General features: G+C 41.0%; 1 protein-coding gene across 1 annotated transcript in view; it reads left to right on the plus strand.

Annotated features, from left to right (window-relative positions):
- The window catches only part of LOC124139966 (pyrokinin-1 receptor-like), a 77513-nt gene extending 61986 nt beyond the window's left edge, over positions 1–15527 (plus strand). Inside the window, exons 2-4 of the mRNA XM_046507258.2 lie at positions 1245–1778; positions 13181–13312; positions 13845–15527. Of these exons, the coding sequence (XP_046363214.2) occupies positions 1245–1778; positions 13181–13312; positions 13845–14413 (1235 nt within the window). The 3' untranslated portion in view covers positions 14414–15527. The remainder of the gene's footprint in view (positions 1–1244; positions 1779–13180; positions 13313–13844) is intronic.
- The last annotated feature ends 347 nt before the right edge of the window (positions 15528–15874 follow it).

Consider the following 15874-nt stretch of genomic DNA (forward strand, 5'->3'; position numbering starts at 1 on the left):
CATTAGGAGGTCCGAATACTCAGACATGAAGCGTTCCATAGTAATATGATCGCTCATTGCTTTCACAACATCAAAGGGAGGGCTCACCTATTGTGTATACGGTCCATCTAAACCAATATATTTCATAGAAAAAGCTTTTGTTGCAACGTTGATGTCGCCTATTTGAGTAGTTCCAGAGAAGTGCTTTTTATGCTCAGGACAATTTTTAATTATTGATATTAAGTCCGACTCAGGCTGTTTGTCGATTATAGTCTGCAATTGTATTCAGTGATATCCTATTTCAAATTCATCTTTGAGATTCAAAGACAAATTCATAACAGGAGTAACAGATGCAGGTGTATTTCAGAATCTAATCACGCATTGGTCTGGAGAATATAATGTCAATTTAATTTGTTTGCAGAAATACGTTCATTAAAGACCGATTTATTGTGCATATGTGTATTATACGTATACTATATCTTTATTAATTTCCTCCGACGAGTTTTGTAGCCTTTAAAGAGGTGCAATGTGTTTTGCAGATGTTCATTTTTCAAGAGTATATACCAATTGTAAAGGGTGACATATTCAGTGGTATAGAGGTGCTATAAAATCGGGTTTAACGTCGCTTTCAATAGTATTGCACAGTAGCGACGTCCAAATGCGGTGTGTGGTTGCTTGTCCTGCACGGACTGATACCGGTTTTATAGTGCGAACCCACTGAGTGAGTGAGTATGGTTTTACGCCGCTTTCATCAATATTCCAGCAATATCACTGCGGGGGACACCAGAAATGGGTTTCACATATTGTCCCCATGTCGAGAATCGAACCCGGGTCTTCGGCGTGACGAGCGAACGCTTTAATCACTAGGCTACCCGACCACCCCTCTAGCCCACTGAGACACCATGCAGCTGTTTGACCGAGAGACGCGACACAGGCACAGCACACTAACTCATGACCAACCAGTCCTCAATGTATCCCAGTAATACCGAGCACCAGACAGTGTAACAACAAGTACCATATTTTAAAGTATTTTGGTATTATGCGGCCAGGGGGTCGTACAACCGACTCTAGCGGCCAGGTGGTCGGACAACAGACTCTCGAGTGGAAAAGACACCCTAGAAACCTAGATTACACGTTCCCTCGTCAGACATCACAACGTAGACCGGTCTCCACCAAATGTTAGATATGTATTTCTTTTAGTTGTTGAAATTTAAGATTGATGTTTATTCCACCATGTATTTGACTGTTTACCCATGTTCTTTCAGGTCTTCCGCCGGAACTTTACAGTATTTGGGAAGCGTATCCATGGCGATTCGGGGAAGTGTTTTGCATTTTCAAATCTTTCCTTTCTGAAATGACATCCTACGCTTCAGTGTTGACGATAACTGCCTTCACAGTGGAAAGATACGTAGCAATCTGTCATCCGATCAAAGCTCAAACACTATCCAACCTCTCCCGTGCAATCCGGATAATAGTGATAATATGGATAGTAGCCTGTGCCAGTGCCATGCCGTACCCAATCCACACCCGAGTGTTCTACTATCTCAAGTTCCCCAACACAACCAAACCAATAGAGGACTCAAAACAGTGCAACATTCCACTGGCCTGGATTGATGTGATGAAGCACATGTTTCAAGTGTCTTTCTTTGTGTTCTTCGTGCTGCCTATGGGCATCATAAGCATCATGTATATTCTGATAGGGATCACCCTCAAGAAGTCGCAGTTTGGAGGATCTGCTGAAGTTGGCTTTAAGAACTCGGCTAAGGCCACGGCCAGGAAAGCTGTCATCAAGATGTTAGGTGAGAGGACGTTTAAGCCTAGTTTAGAAAACCTTTCTGTGTATGTGTTTGGTTTAAAGCCACCGGCTTATTATATAGATTATCAAGAAATCGGCTAAGGCCACGGCCAGGAAAGCTGTCATCAAGATGTTAGGTGAGAGGACGTTTAAGCCTAGTTTAGAAAACCTTTCTGTGTATGTGTTTGGTTTAAAGCCACCGGCTTATTATATAGATTGAGTGGGTTGGTTTTTACGCCGCTTTGAGCAGTATTCCAGTTATATCACGGAATTACTGCTTACAATGAAAATAATCCGGGCAAACCGGGATTCGAACTCATAGGCTTCATGGGTCGCAACTCTGCACAGCGAACTGCGGCGTCATAGACGATTGGGCATCCCAGGCCCCCCTTTCTTTGTAAGCTACTTCGTGAGTAACTCGACGTAACGTTTGCATTTTAACGAAACCAGCGTGCATGAATGGTTATAAAAAAACAAGTATAATAATCGACTTTAGCATGGGATTCAAATCCACCAACAGCGAATCCTGGCACGCCTAGGTTACGTTACTCTGCAAAGCGAAGTGTGGCGCCCTACAAGAGGCGGGAGGCGGGTGCTACCGGGAGGGGCGGACATGCTTACCCTTTTAGGGAACACCTGGTAATAGTCATGTTCAGATTTCCATTGATATAGCTTTCACAGCTATTTCGCCTTACGCCCGATGGAATCTGCTTCGGTGGATGATCGTGACTGGTTGTTCTCCGGCGTTTCAATAAGCTAACTGATTAACTATTTGGTTTGTTTTTGTGTCATTATCAGTTGTTTTTGAAGACTGGAAGAGTTCGTATTTTCATTTGGCCGATATCATCTCATCAACTGATGGAATCTCATTTTAAGATATTAGAATTACAGATATTGTTGTCCATCTCCTGAGCATAACCGATAAGTTTAATAATTAGAATTGACATTCACATTCTTCATCGGCAATTTGAAAGCAAAATATGTAAATGGATCGTTCCAGTTTGTAACATGCCACTGAACAGAAGAATTAAGGAGTTAACCTTTACTTCTGGATCGTTATTTTGTATTTTGGAAGTGTATCAGTGATCAAGGCATATAATTCATAAAATTTTCACCGCTATTTTGCCCTTTACGCCCAAATGAATCTGTTTCGGTAGAAAATCGATACTGATTATGCTCTGGCGTTGATGTTTTTATATGTACATGCACAATGTTAATGCCTACCCAAACATCATGTTGATCGAGCACTATTAATTACAGCACACATGGTGTAGATGCCATGCAGATTCCGATCACATACAATCAATACGTTTCTTAATCTGAAAGCACATCACACGCTCCAGTATACAAAGAATAGCTTAAAAGTTTCTAATTAACTGTCCACATAACTTTTCTGAAACAATGGCAAAATGAGTCATTACTTCTCCACCTTAAGGAATCAAATTATCTGTCTTAGTCAGAATAAAAGTCCAAGGAAAAATAGGTTTTGTGACACTTCCGGAGATACGACTTCACAACACTAATTAGGTATCTTCCTAGTTTTTCGTGATAATGTCATAAAGCTGTAAGACGTCATCCACTCAGAGGTCAGTGTAACAACAGCGAACGAGTATGTGTTTTAAGGAACTGTATATATTGGACGGGCTTATTCAAGGATACATTGCTCACTGATTTGAGTGAGCTCGTTTTGTTTAACACCGATTTAAAAAGTACCTCTCTCTCTCGCTCCCTCTCTCCCCCCTCTCTCTCTCTCTCTCTCTCTCTCTCTCTCTCTGTATATATATATATATATATATATATATATATATATATATATATAAAAATTAGGAACTGACACAAATAATTGTTTATTAGACATTTACAGGATAGCCCAGTGGTTAAAGTGTTCACTCGTCACGCCAAAGATACGGTTTCGGTTTCGGTTTTGTAGTCCCTCACCCACTCACTCCCTGTTTACAGTAACAAAAGCAAAACGTGCGTAACATCTGTGTATACTGAACAGAAAGATCATAACCATTTTGGAGTATATTTTTATGAAATTGTGTGCTCAGTCTTCACAACAAGAATATCCCCAATAATATTCATGATCCATAATTGTTTTTGTCAGTATAGATTACACGAGTCGGAGTTATTCATCATCACAGTTAGGGCTGTCAAAACAATCTATTTTTGACACTATAATTGCCTTCATTTTCCAAACACTGTTTCATGAGATATTATACGGTGTGTTTTCGTTCACTTTCCAAGAATTCAATGCCTGTCATCCTTGAAGTTGACAGGGAAGGTTTCTCATTTATAAAGATATTCGTCAGTCCATATGTCCCGCTCAGTTCTGTGTGGTCTTCCTTGCCAGATGACAAAATGTATAATTTCAACTTCTTTGCCACTTCTTTTGATACTTATTATCATTGTTCAATATTTGGCAATTTTACTGTAGAGATTGAAGAAACACATGAAAGAAATCTCGATTAAGAGCTTGCTAAAACAGTTTACTTTTGCCGTGTTAGACGTCAAAGGATGAAACACACATTCTGACAGGATATTTCTGGTCGCATGGTTTAGTGATAATATCTTTCTCAGATGTCAGAAATGATTAATCAGTTCTAACATTTTCAGAATTGTGTTTTCTTGACGTATTTTTATAAATGGATTATGAAGCAGGTAAACAATTTCGTGATAGCAACATGATCTGATGCGATTGGTGTCCACTTCTTTTTCGGGTATGTCTCCTCTTCGTAATGGGGATGACGCTCGTCACAGCGAATGCCCGGGTTGGATTTCCAACTTGGGTGTCCCCCGATATGATACTACTGGAATATTCCTAAAGCCGGTGTAAAACCATATACACTCACTCTTTTTACGCATACATGCGAAATAATATCCAAGGTATATATACATGTGCTAATGCTTAAGAAAGTCATGTCGTCGTCCAATGGACGCCAGGAATATCCCTATGTATGGACTCCCACTTCTGTAATTAACGAGCACACCATCCTGAAGACTATGTCAACCAAACAGAGGACCGCCTCCGTGGTATCGTGGATAGAGCGTCTGCCTGGATGGTTCGACATACAACGGGTTCCACGACTCTCTCTCTCTGTCTCTCTCTCTCTCTCTCGCTCTCTCTCTCTCTCTCTCTCTCTCTCTCTCTCTCTCTCTCTCTCTCTCTCTCTCTCTCTCTCTCGCTCCACCTGTGTTACTTTAACTATTAGCACATCTTTATTGAAACAAAATCGAAGCAAATTATCTGAATGTAGAATACGCACCTGAAAAATTGCGCTTTGTACACAAGAAGAAAATATACTCTCCAAAGAAAATTAGGGGGTATTCGAAACAACAGATGATTACAGGAATCAGAAATGTATCGAGTGAAGGTAATGGGTACAAAGGAAGGAATACGTGTAATCTGAAAGCACATCACAATCTCCAGTATACAAGGAATAGCTTTCTAATTAACTGTCCATATAACTTTTCTGAAACAATGGCAAAATGAGTCATTACTTCTCCACCTTAAGGAATCAAATTATCTGTCTTAGTCAGAATAAAAAGTCCAAGGGAAAATAGGTTTTGTGACACTCCCGGAGATACGACTTCACAACACTAATTAGGTATCTTCCTAGTATTTCGTGATAATGTCATAAAGCTGTAAGACATCATCCAGTCAGAGGTCAGTGTAACAACGAACGAGTATGTGATTTTAGGAACTGTATATATTGGACGGGCTAATTCAAGGATACATTACTCACTGATTTGAGTGAGCTAGTTTGGTTTAACACCGATTTAAAAAGTACCTCTCTCCCTCTCTCTCTCTCTATCTCTCTCTCTCTCTCTCTCTCTCTCTCTCTCTCTCTCTTTCTCTCTCTCTCTCTCTCTCTTCCTGAGTTACTTTAACTGTTAGTACATCTTTATTGAAACCATATCGAATCAAATACTCTGAATGTAAAATACGCACCTGAAAGATTGCGCTTTGTACAGAAGAAGATAATATACTCTCCAAAGAAAATTAGGGGGTATTCGAAACACCAGATGATTACAGAAATCAGAAATGTATCGAGTGCAGTTAATGGGTACTAAAACAAAGGAAGGAATAGGTGTAACATGGCAATCAACAGAATATGTTGGCGTGTACTTTGAGGGCCCAAACAACCAAGAAAGATAACATGGGTGTGTCATCAAACATTCGTTTATTCGGCGTGGCGTGGTTCGAATCAATCTCCCAATGCCATTTGAGGGAGTCCTATACACTTTTGTTCATCGCCTGACCCAGTTCGGTTAACGTAGCCGGTGACCTTTGACGTCGGCGGACGGGGTATATATCTCCCAATCATATCCGGGTCGATTTGGCTAGATGTTTGGGCTCGATTTTGTGAAGCCGTGTTTCTGATTAATCGATCCTTGACTTGAAGTGTTGACCCGGGGCGCCCTGTAAGGGGCCGATCATAAACATTTCGTGTCTGAAGAAACCTGTTCCAAAGTCTGCAAATCACAGACGAAGACGAATTGAATATAGTGGCTACATTTCGTTGAGTTCTATGAGCATGTCAGTAGTCCTTATGAGTTCATTACGTTGTAGACGACCTATTACCAATCTGGTTGCATTTACTTCATTAACGAGCAGAAATGAAAATCAACAACACTAATGGCTCAGAGCGATTTGACGACCATTCACTGAAGTCTCTAAATCATGAATTACCACATACCCACGTGCGCAGAGGAATTGCATGGTGCAAGTTCGGGTGTACTGGAACGTTAGGTTTCGGTTCTATCTCTTGCAGTTATTTTTCAAAGCTGATCCTCCTTCTGACGACCGTTCATGACACCTATATCATGATTCCCTCCTTGTTTAGAAGGGTATGTATTTGGTGAGGAAAGTTGATATCTCCGATTTTAAACACTTTGCGCAAAGACTTATGGGTAGAAAATGCTGTGACGCTATAAATAGTACAGTAATGTAAGCCTGGTTTGGGCATCCAACAGCGCGTGGAATGGGCCAAGAACACACGATGGAAGAGGACCTTTAAGAGTGAGTGAGTGAGTATGGTTTTACGCCGCTTTTAGCAATATTCCAGCAATATCACGGCGGGGGACACCAGAAATGGGCTTCACACATTGCACCCATGTCGGGAATCGAACCCGGGTCTTCGGCGTGACGAGCGAACGCTTTAACAACTAGGCTACCCGACCGCCCCAGAGGACCTTTAACAGTATCTGAGACTATGAAAATAGTGTATCTTTGTCTGGGCGACTTAATCGTGCATTCTTTCTAGGTAAATGGGTCCTTTGGTATTTGCACATACTTTATGTTTGTTTGTTTGTTTGTTTGTTTGTTTGTTTCAATTATCAGTAAAAATGCATGTCACAAAAAATATCAATTTCATGTCATTATTTTATACGTTTGCCCTTTGTTGTGATCGGATTTGAAAAAAATAACTGACCTGGCATTTTGTATTCATAAGAACAGACCCATCCACACAACAATGTAACCGTAATTCGAGGGTGATGTTTCTTGTCTGATCTAGTCAAATCAGCCTCTCGTGTCATTAGGCGTGACTCTCTCACCCAGAAGTAACCCACTATACCATAATCCATAGATGTACAGACACATCTGTCAATACATCGAAGTTAGTAGCTTGGTATTCCTTGATGTTTACCATAGGCGAGATGCGGAATGATCTAGTTTGACGCAAGATTAAGCCAACTACGCTTGATGAACACAAAGTGGAGAGTCGGTGTTTTGGGGGGAAATGTGTTGCACTTGTGTTTCATTTACACTCCCAGATAACACTGGATGACCTACGTCGATCATGGCATCACTGGCGTACACCATACATGCTTCTGTGATTTGCTTCTGTGTTAGTCATTGTTCAAAGTGTGACCATGTGTGTAGAACTTTAACGCTTGCATACTACAGCCCAGATCACACCGATTCGGGGGATCCACTGCAGTTTTTTTGTTTATTTGTTGTTTAACATCCACTCAGCAATATTCCAGCTATATAACGGCGGTCTGTAAATAATCGAGTCTGGACCAGACAATTCAGTGATTGGCATCATGAGCATCGATCTACGCAATTGGGTATCACCCGATACCGTAAGTCGCCTCTTACGACAAGCATAGTCGTCTTTTACAGCAAGCATGGGTTGCTGAAGACCTATGCTCACCCGGACCTTCACGGGTCACATTGCAGTTACAATGTTCACAATGAAAAATAGATGTGTCTTCTTATAAGCCGTATTCCTCATGGTCTCAACACAAAGCAAGATAATCTTACTGTATGCGAAACCCTGAGAAATATATTACTTCTGTGTGTAGCTAATGTATAATAATATGGGTCATTAGTGTTTTATATTGTTACAAAGAAACGTATAATTCATTGGTTGTTCAGCATTATTTATCTTGTTTCTTCTTTATGTCTTCCACAAATAAGTACTAACTACAAGTCCTGTTGTGTTAGTTTCTTGTTTAATGTCACACTCATTATTTCATCTTTATGGCGGAGGCCTGCAAATAATGAAGTCGGAACCAGAAAATCCAGTAATCAAAATTGTGTGTAACGACACACGCCATCGGGGTACGATGATACGCTATCAACCAAGTCACCAGATCAGTTTTGGTAGTCTTTCACAATCAGCGTACATTGTAGTTTTATAGGGACCTATTAAAGCCCGGAATCCCCACGGGGGTAGTCATATTGTGATGAGATATATATATTAACGTGTGCATAAATGTACCATAATGGACATTCTTTCCAGTAAATGTACCTCTTTTGAAATGTCTTTATCTTTACATGAAAGACCGTCACCATGACAATTTCCTTGTTGTATCGGGGCGGTCGGGTAGCCTTGTGGTTAAAGCGTTCGCTCGTCACGCCGAAGACCCGGGTTCGATTCCCGACATGGGTACAATGTGTGAAGCCCATTTCTGGTGTCCCCCGCCGTGATATTGCTGGAATATTGCTAAAAGCGGCGTAAAACCATACTCACTCACTTTTTGTTGTGTCACTTCCAGGTTTGTTACGAAGACAGTCCAGTATTTTATCCTGACATGCATCTTAGGATATTTACCTTTTTTGTCTGTGACTCGACACAAAAAGGAATGAAGTTAATTTTGACCAGAGTTTAAAAGCAGTTTAAGAACTTTGATAATTTGATTCAAATCCCCACACACCAAACGCCCACTTTATAAACTTAATTGTAATTCTGTTGACATTTTCACAGAGATCTAATCAAATCATAGTACCACTGTCAAAATGTTATTAATGCATTCCCCATCCGTTATGGAGCAACACGAACAACGGATGCGGTATCTTCCTTCGGTTGCATGTCGGCTGGGTCAACCTACTTTAACGACACCGTTCAGAGTACAAATATAACAATTACAGCTGCCAGTCATCAACGTTAACTGCTATTCCTGCAAAGTTTTATTTGTCGGATTGAAACATTTTCAAACCTATTTTCTTCCCTCCAAACTTAAGGACTTAAGAGTTTAATCCGACAGTTAACACTTAAATGTCTCCGCCAGTGAATCTGTATGGGGGCGCAGGGTGGCCTAGTTGTCTGAGGCAACTTACGCCAATGATCTTTGCATTGTAAGCAACTACAACCTTCCCGAATATTCGTACGGTGAAATTGTGTGAAATGTAGCACATGTGCGATCTCTCCAGCATCCCCGCCCACCCACCCACACGCTCACACTCTAAACTGAAACGGTGTGAATCCAACAATTTCCCCGAAGAATTCAATGACAAAATGTGTTTTATGATCAATGTACATCAAAATGAAACCATTTAACTCAGCATCAGTATCCGCAAAGGATGTGATTTCATTATTACATCTGACACTTCACACCCTGAAATAACTGCTTCACTTAACCGTTTCCATCAAAACATTATGGCGGCGTTTTTAAGTGAATTTGTTTTGTAATCAGTCGATATACCATATCGCCTGAACATGCTCTGTTGATAATACAAATATGATAAAAGCTTTTACCTACGTAATGATATTTTAACGCATCACGCGTTTTATCTATCAACGGTATAATGTTCCATCCCGTCCACATATCAAACCAGTTAAACATGTAAACCCAAACCAGGGCCACATTAAACTGTCATTCTCTGCATTCTCAGTTTCTGGGAAATTGGTACATGTATTAGATTGCAAAAACGCCAGTGGCAGAGAGATTTACTTGTGGTACCATTGAGATATACTGTGTTTCAGGGTATAGCCTTGATATAAGGTCCGCAATTGACACTTGATCACTGATATCACTTGACCCGTTTGGAATAAAGATGGATAGCAGGGACTAAACTGCGAATGTTGAAGTCTTTGACGGAATGGTACTGCCATACCGCAGGGCGTAATGTGATTAAGGATACCTATTCTGGTCCAATCGTTATGCGACTTAGGAGTGGACAGATGCAGTGAATTGAAGCATCGAAGTGTTAAGTACTTCCGTTATCTCCTGACCGCCTCCGTGGTCTAGTGGTAAAGCGTCCGCTCGGGGGGCGGGAGGTCCGGGGTTCGAGCGTCATATTATACAATAGGTAGTGACGGTTTTGTTCATGGCTGAAACAGTGGCCTAAGGCGCTTAAATTCGCCTCGTAGATTTGCGTTCCTAAGGCGTGCAAACAACGTTTGTCAATGGTTCGATTATGCCTGATTATAATTATTTGTCTCCATGAGTGAGTGAGTGAGTGAGTATGGTTTTACGCCGCTTTTAGCAATATTCCAGCAATATCACGGCGGGGGACACCAGAAATGGGCTTCACACATTGTACCCATGTCGGGAATCGAACCCGGGTCTTCGGCGTGACGAGCGAACGCTTTAACCACTAGGCTACCCGATCGCCCCTGTCTCCATGAAACTTCAGTACATATCCGTGCTGATTTGTTTCGCCGGGATGGCAACCTCTAGCAAGTGCGTTTAAACTAATTCACGAATGACATAAAAGCGACACGAAGGCATTAAAAATTATTCATCAGTCAATAATCCCAGACAGGAGCGATTGTTGTTTGGTGTTTCATTTAGATGGACATGGATTCAGTCAGTAGACACATTAAATATTTATTTCAAAAGCATTTTAATCAAGTTTCCATGATGAGTGTTTCAAGAACAAAACCTGTGCACATTACACTAATATTCGTAATTTCAACGTTATAAAATCTGAATCCAAGACGATTTGGGAAATACCGCTTTTACTCGAGGGATGGACCAGTCAAATCAAACGTAACTCTTACGAATACAAAATGAAGAACTAAAGCTGGTTTGTTTAGGCATAAACCAATTATGTCATCATTGTAGAAGAGTTAAATGAACAATTTGTATATTTCTTTTTACAGGAGGTTATGAATATTTACACTATTTTACCCGTACACTCTCAAGAAAAGCAGTTGTATTTGGAATAAAATGGTAATCTGTTTTGTACAATCCAGATTCTACTGAAGAAGGTCGAACAGATTGTACGCAAGGAGCGTTGAAGTAATCTTGTTAGTTTATAATCAAGCTGCATATGAAAACCTTCGTTTAGGGTTAAAGCCGGTTGTCACTTCAGTTTCATCCCTGCAATCCTCTAGCATAATAGCCACCGCCATCTCCCGACAATGTCAATAGAATTTGTCCCATAATGCTCTCCAATCACAAACCCTAATGACTTACAATCAATTTGTTGGTCCCACATAATTCCGCGCTCATCGACGCCTGCGTTTATGGCCTGTTGTCGGCCCATCAGCCGCTTCAGGTGTAATGTGGAATTACGTGTGGGAAACTATGTTCGACACAAGTGATAATTTACTTTAAAATCACTTCCAGGGAAAACAGGCCGATTTAAATAACTGACCTGGTTTACCCGCTACCTCCTACTTTAACTGGCATCAGTTGAATATTTCGATTGTTAATTTCATGTCTTACGAGGTTGCGTTATTGTTTTGGCTACTACATTTGTCCTATGTGCGAGGACGTGTATCTTACGTTGCATTAACTATTAATCCACAGGTTAAATATATATATATATATATGTGGCCTTAAATATGAAATGATCTCCGTTCTATATATTGGTATATTATATCTATATCTATATATACACTCACACACATATACACAGAACGGAAATCATTTCATATTTAAGTCCACAGATAAATATTTAGCCTGTGGATTATATTTGAAGTTAATACAAAGTAAGGTACACGTGACACTTTTGATAATGCAGCTAAAAGTTATTTGAAATTGGAATAGAGATTCAAATGATGATGAATACACAATAAGAGTATTCGCTCATGAGTGAGTGAGTGAGTTGTGTTTAACGCCACTTTTAACAGTATTCCAGTTATATCACGGCGGGTCAGCTTATTGTGGGAGGAAAGCCCGAAGTGATGCAGGTCTCAGACGTTTACCACTTCGGTGAAACCCACGAGCACGGGTATGGTGCTGACAAACCTAGAAACATAATCAGGGCGAACCGGGATTCGAACCCACAATCATAAGTTTCTGGCGTGCCCAAGGGACGCAACTCTGCACAGCGAATCGCGGCGCTTTAGACGACTGGGCCACCAGTGCCCCCGTATTCGCTCATAATAGGCCATGCCAAGTGTTAAAAGTTTTCGCATTATCAACTGATTACATCAGTGGTGAAAAACAATCGCAATTTATCTTTCAGTGGTGAATATACTGTTGTCGGCTCACCAAGTAGATTCTCATCTCTTTTGAACAATAACCGATGTGAAGGATACTGGTAAGAAGGAGAAGAACAAGAGAAAGAATAATATGTTTGCCTCGTATCATAACGCTACTTCTTGAACAAAATCAAATTTTGAACACATTGTCTGAGGAGACAAAAATATATTTCTTGTACATTATGACATGACATGCAAAATCATTTTTGCCTCGCCTGTGGTACTAAAAGACAAAAAACAATTTACAGCTTCGAAAATTTCATGCAATATATGAACGCATCTTAGGGATGCGATGATATGTAACCTCTTTTGTGCCGACACGCGACCCTATTTCAGAACGTCTATTTTGAGAGAGCAAGAGAGGGAGGAAAGTGTCTACAAAGAATCCTCATCTTCATCAAGGACTCATCCGGGTTGATACCGCCTCCCAAGGGAGACAACTCACATAATTACGGTTCATATGACATAACCCAATACTACTGGACCATTGTACCAGCATAGATAGACATCTATTTTCACGTCGAATGCTTCATTGTAGACAGGCCTAGGGCAAATCACAATCCTAACTATCAGGATGTGCAGGAACTGAACTAATTAGAAAACACACTTCATTAATCATCGCGACACAATCACGCTATTGGTCGTGCATTCTAGTCCTTTCAGTCTAGTCCTTTCAGTGCAGATGTTACAAACAGGCTCTTCAATCTTAATGACTTAAATGCAATGCCTTCTATTTCAGTTGCTGTTGTTGTTGCGTTCTTCGTCTGCTGGGCGCCTTTCCACTCTCAACGCCTGATGACGTCATACTTGTCACGTGATCAATGGACATTTGAGCTCCTGGACTTTCAGAGTCATTTATTCTACATATCTGGTAATTATATATCTTCTTATCTGGTAGCGATAAAAAGGATTGATGAAAACAAGATTCCGGATGGAGAAGGAAAATTATGGTCATTGCAAATATGTCATAATAATGTAAGTAGGTATTCCAACTGGATATTATTTTTTTTCTCAAAGAAAAATACAGTTTTGGCATAGCGGTGGATTACCCGACGCATGTGACATATCAACAAAATATGTTTACGAAGCTTTTTCGATCTCCGGATATCTAATTCGCTAAAAAAAAATAACGATCAGCAATAAATCGATTCATTTGAATTCAGATCTAAAACAATCATTTTTCCATTGATATTCAGATACATGATGGAAGAAAGACAAAGTATACATAAAAACACTGTTGTGACGAACTTACGCTTGTATCGAAGAAAAAACTTGGTCACGGCGTATTCATTCATTATTCATCATTTTCGGTTGTGTCGATCCTCGGATAACTCGAAGTATATACGTAGGTCCCTTCAACTTCGACACAACGGTGTTTGACTGTATTTTATCGTTTTTTCCAGGCGTGCTATATTTCTTCAACTCGACTGTGAATCCTCTCCTTTACAACATGATGTCCCGCAAGTTCCGGCGGGCATTCAAAAGGACCTTGTGCAGGTGCTGCTTCAGCAGGGAGGAACTAGCAGAGCTGAAAGGAACTTCCAGATCGGTGCTATACTCGGAGCGAACGCAGTGTGTCAGCAGGTTCAAGGACAGTTCTCCCATCCACATGAAAAACATAAACGGGACCTTACAAAGAACGAAGTCGGGGAATATTTTAACCCCCGGGCCTTCTCCACATGCCGTGAGGCTTCTACTGAATGGGTACACACAGGACCGCAGGCCACAGAGTATGGTTCAAAATGGCCGACGTGTTGTGTCATCGGTCGCCGGGCCTCCACCACTGAGCCCGTCAATTCCACCTTCTCCAAACATTTCCCCTGCGGCAAGTGTGGGTAGTTTTGATGGGGTAGAAATGGAGTGTCGTAAATTGGATGAAGACAGTCGGTCGGTATCGCGGTCTGGTTCATCGTCTGTGGCGTTACTGGTTCGATGCACTAACGTCAAACAGAGAGACACTACTTTTGTGTAAGGCTGGGTCTCGGGAACAGTTTGTACTGTCGCCATGGGAGGAAGGGCACAACATAATTTGTGCATAGTGAGTGCGTGAATTAGTTGAGTTTAACGCCGCTTTGAACAGTATTCAAGTTTTCCAGTTATAACACGGCGTGTCAGCTAAATGTGGTAGGAAAGCCAAAAAAGATCCAGGTCTAAGACGTTCACACCTTTGAAGAAACCCAGCAGTACGGGTATGGTGCTGACAAAACTAGAAACATATTCGGGGCAAACCCGGATTCGAACTCATCGTAAAATTTCGGCGTACCAAAGGGACGCAACTCTGCACAAAGACTTGTGGCGCCTTAGACGCCTGGGCCAATTTGTGGCATGAGAGCAAGTGTGTTGTGGTAAACGCCGCTTTTATCAGTGTTTCCGTCATATCACGGCGTATTACTTTGATGTTGGAGAAGGGCCCGTAGTCATGCAGATCGTAGACGTTTACAACGTTGGTGCTGACAAACCAGGGACGTTAATCGGACTGAATCATGTCTTCGAGCCAAAGGTCAGCGAATACTGATATGGATAATGTATGCAGCTCCTATTAGCGACTCACGGCGCGGTTAGCGACCAGGCCGCCTGTGCTCTCTGTTACAGAGTGAAGTCTTGAGACTCGCCTCACGAAACATTTGTTTGCTCAACGCAACATATTCACATCTTAATTACATGCTGCTTCAGTATTCGTTTAATCATATCATAACTATATGTAAGTTGCCATCCTTCGCTTCTTCTAACTCTCTTATATATACTCGACTTCTACGACATTGTACTTTTCATGTATGGTGAGTGTCCTGTACTTTTAAGGCTGTATTTACAGTATCGTTATTGTATGAATACGCGTTGCTGGACATTAAGTGTTCAAAACATTCCTTGTTCTATTTGGTGTATCATGATCATTATTTATGCTTTCATAAGAAATTTTAACAGTTATTCCCTCGGAAAGAAGAAATCAATCTCAGGAAGATGATCATTGATCTGGAAACGTCACATGTTCGAACATGTATGTATTTTTCAGGCCGCATCCTTTATCTAACTTGGACGTTAAACTGTGTTATATTGTACACTGGTGAGCGTTAACTTGCTGCTCAGTACACGAAAAAATAAAGAATATATGTCACAAACACCACTTTGATCGTTTGACTTTTAGATATGCTCAGTCACACGAAAACCTTTATAACACACTGGTCAGTATAAAACCAGTAATAATATACTTACGCATCCCATCTTGGTGCTAAGTCAGTTGCACGCCTCGACCAAAATCATCCCATCTGTGTGAGACGTCTGCTGCAAGCCTCGACTAACATCATCCTATCTGGGTGAGACGTCTGCTGCACGCCTCAACTAACATCATCCTATCTGTGTGAGACGTCTGCTGCACGCCTCGACTAACATCATCCCATCTGGGTGAGACGTCTGCTGCAAGCCTCTACTAACATCA

Source organism: Haliotis rufescens, unplaced genomic scaffold, assembly GCF_023055435.1.
Source record: "Haliotis rufescens isolate VD_foot unplaced genomic scaffold, xgHalRufe1.0.p SCAF_5, whole genome shotgun sequence".
Taxonomy (NCBI): Eukaryota; Metazoa; Mollusca; class Gastropoda; order Lepetellida; family Haliotidae; genus Haliotis; species Haliotis rufescens.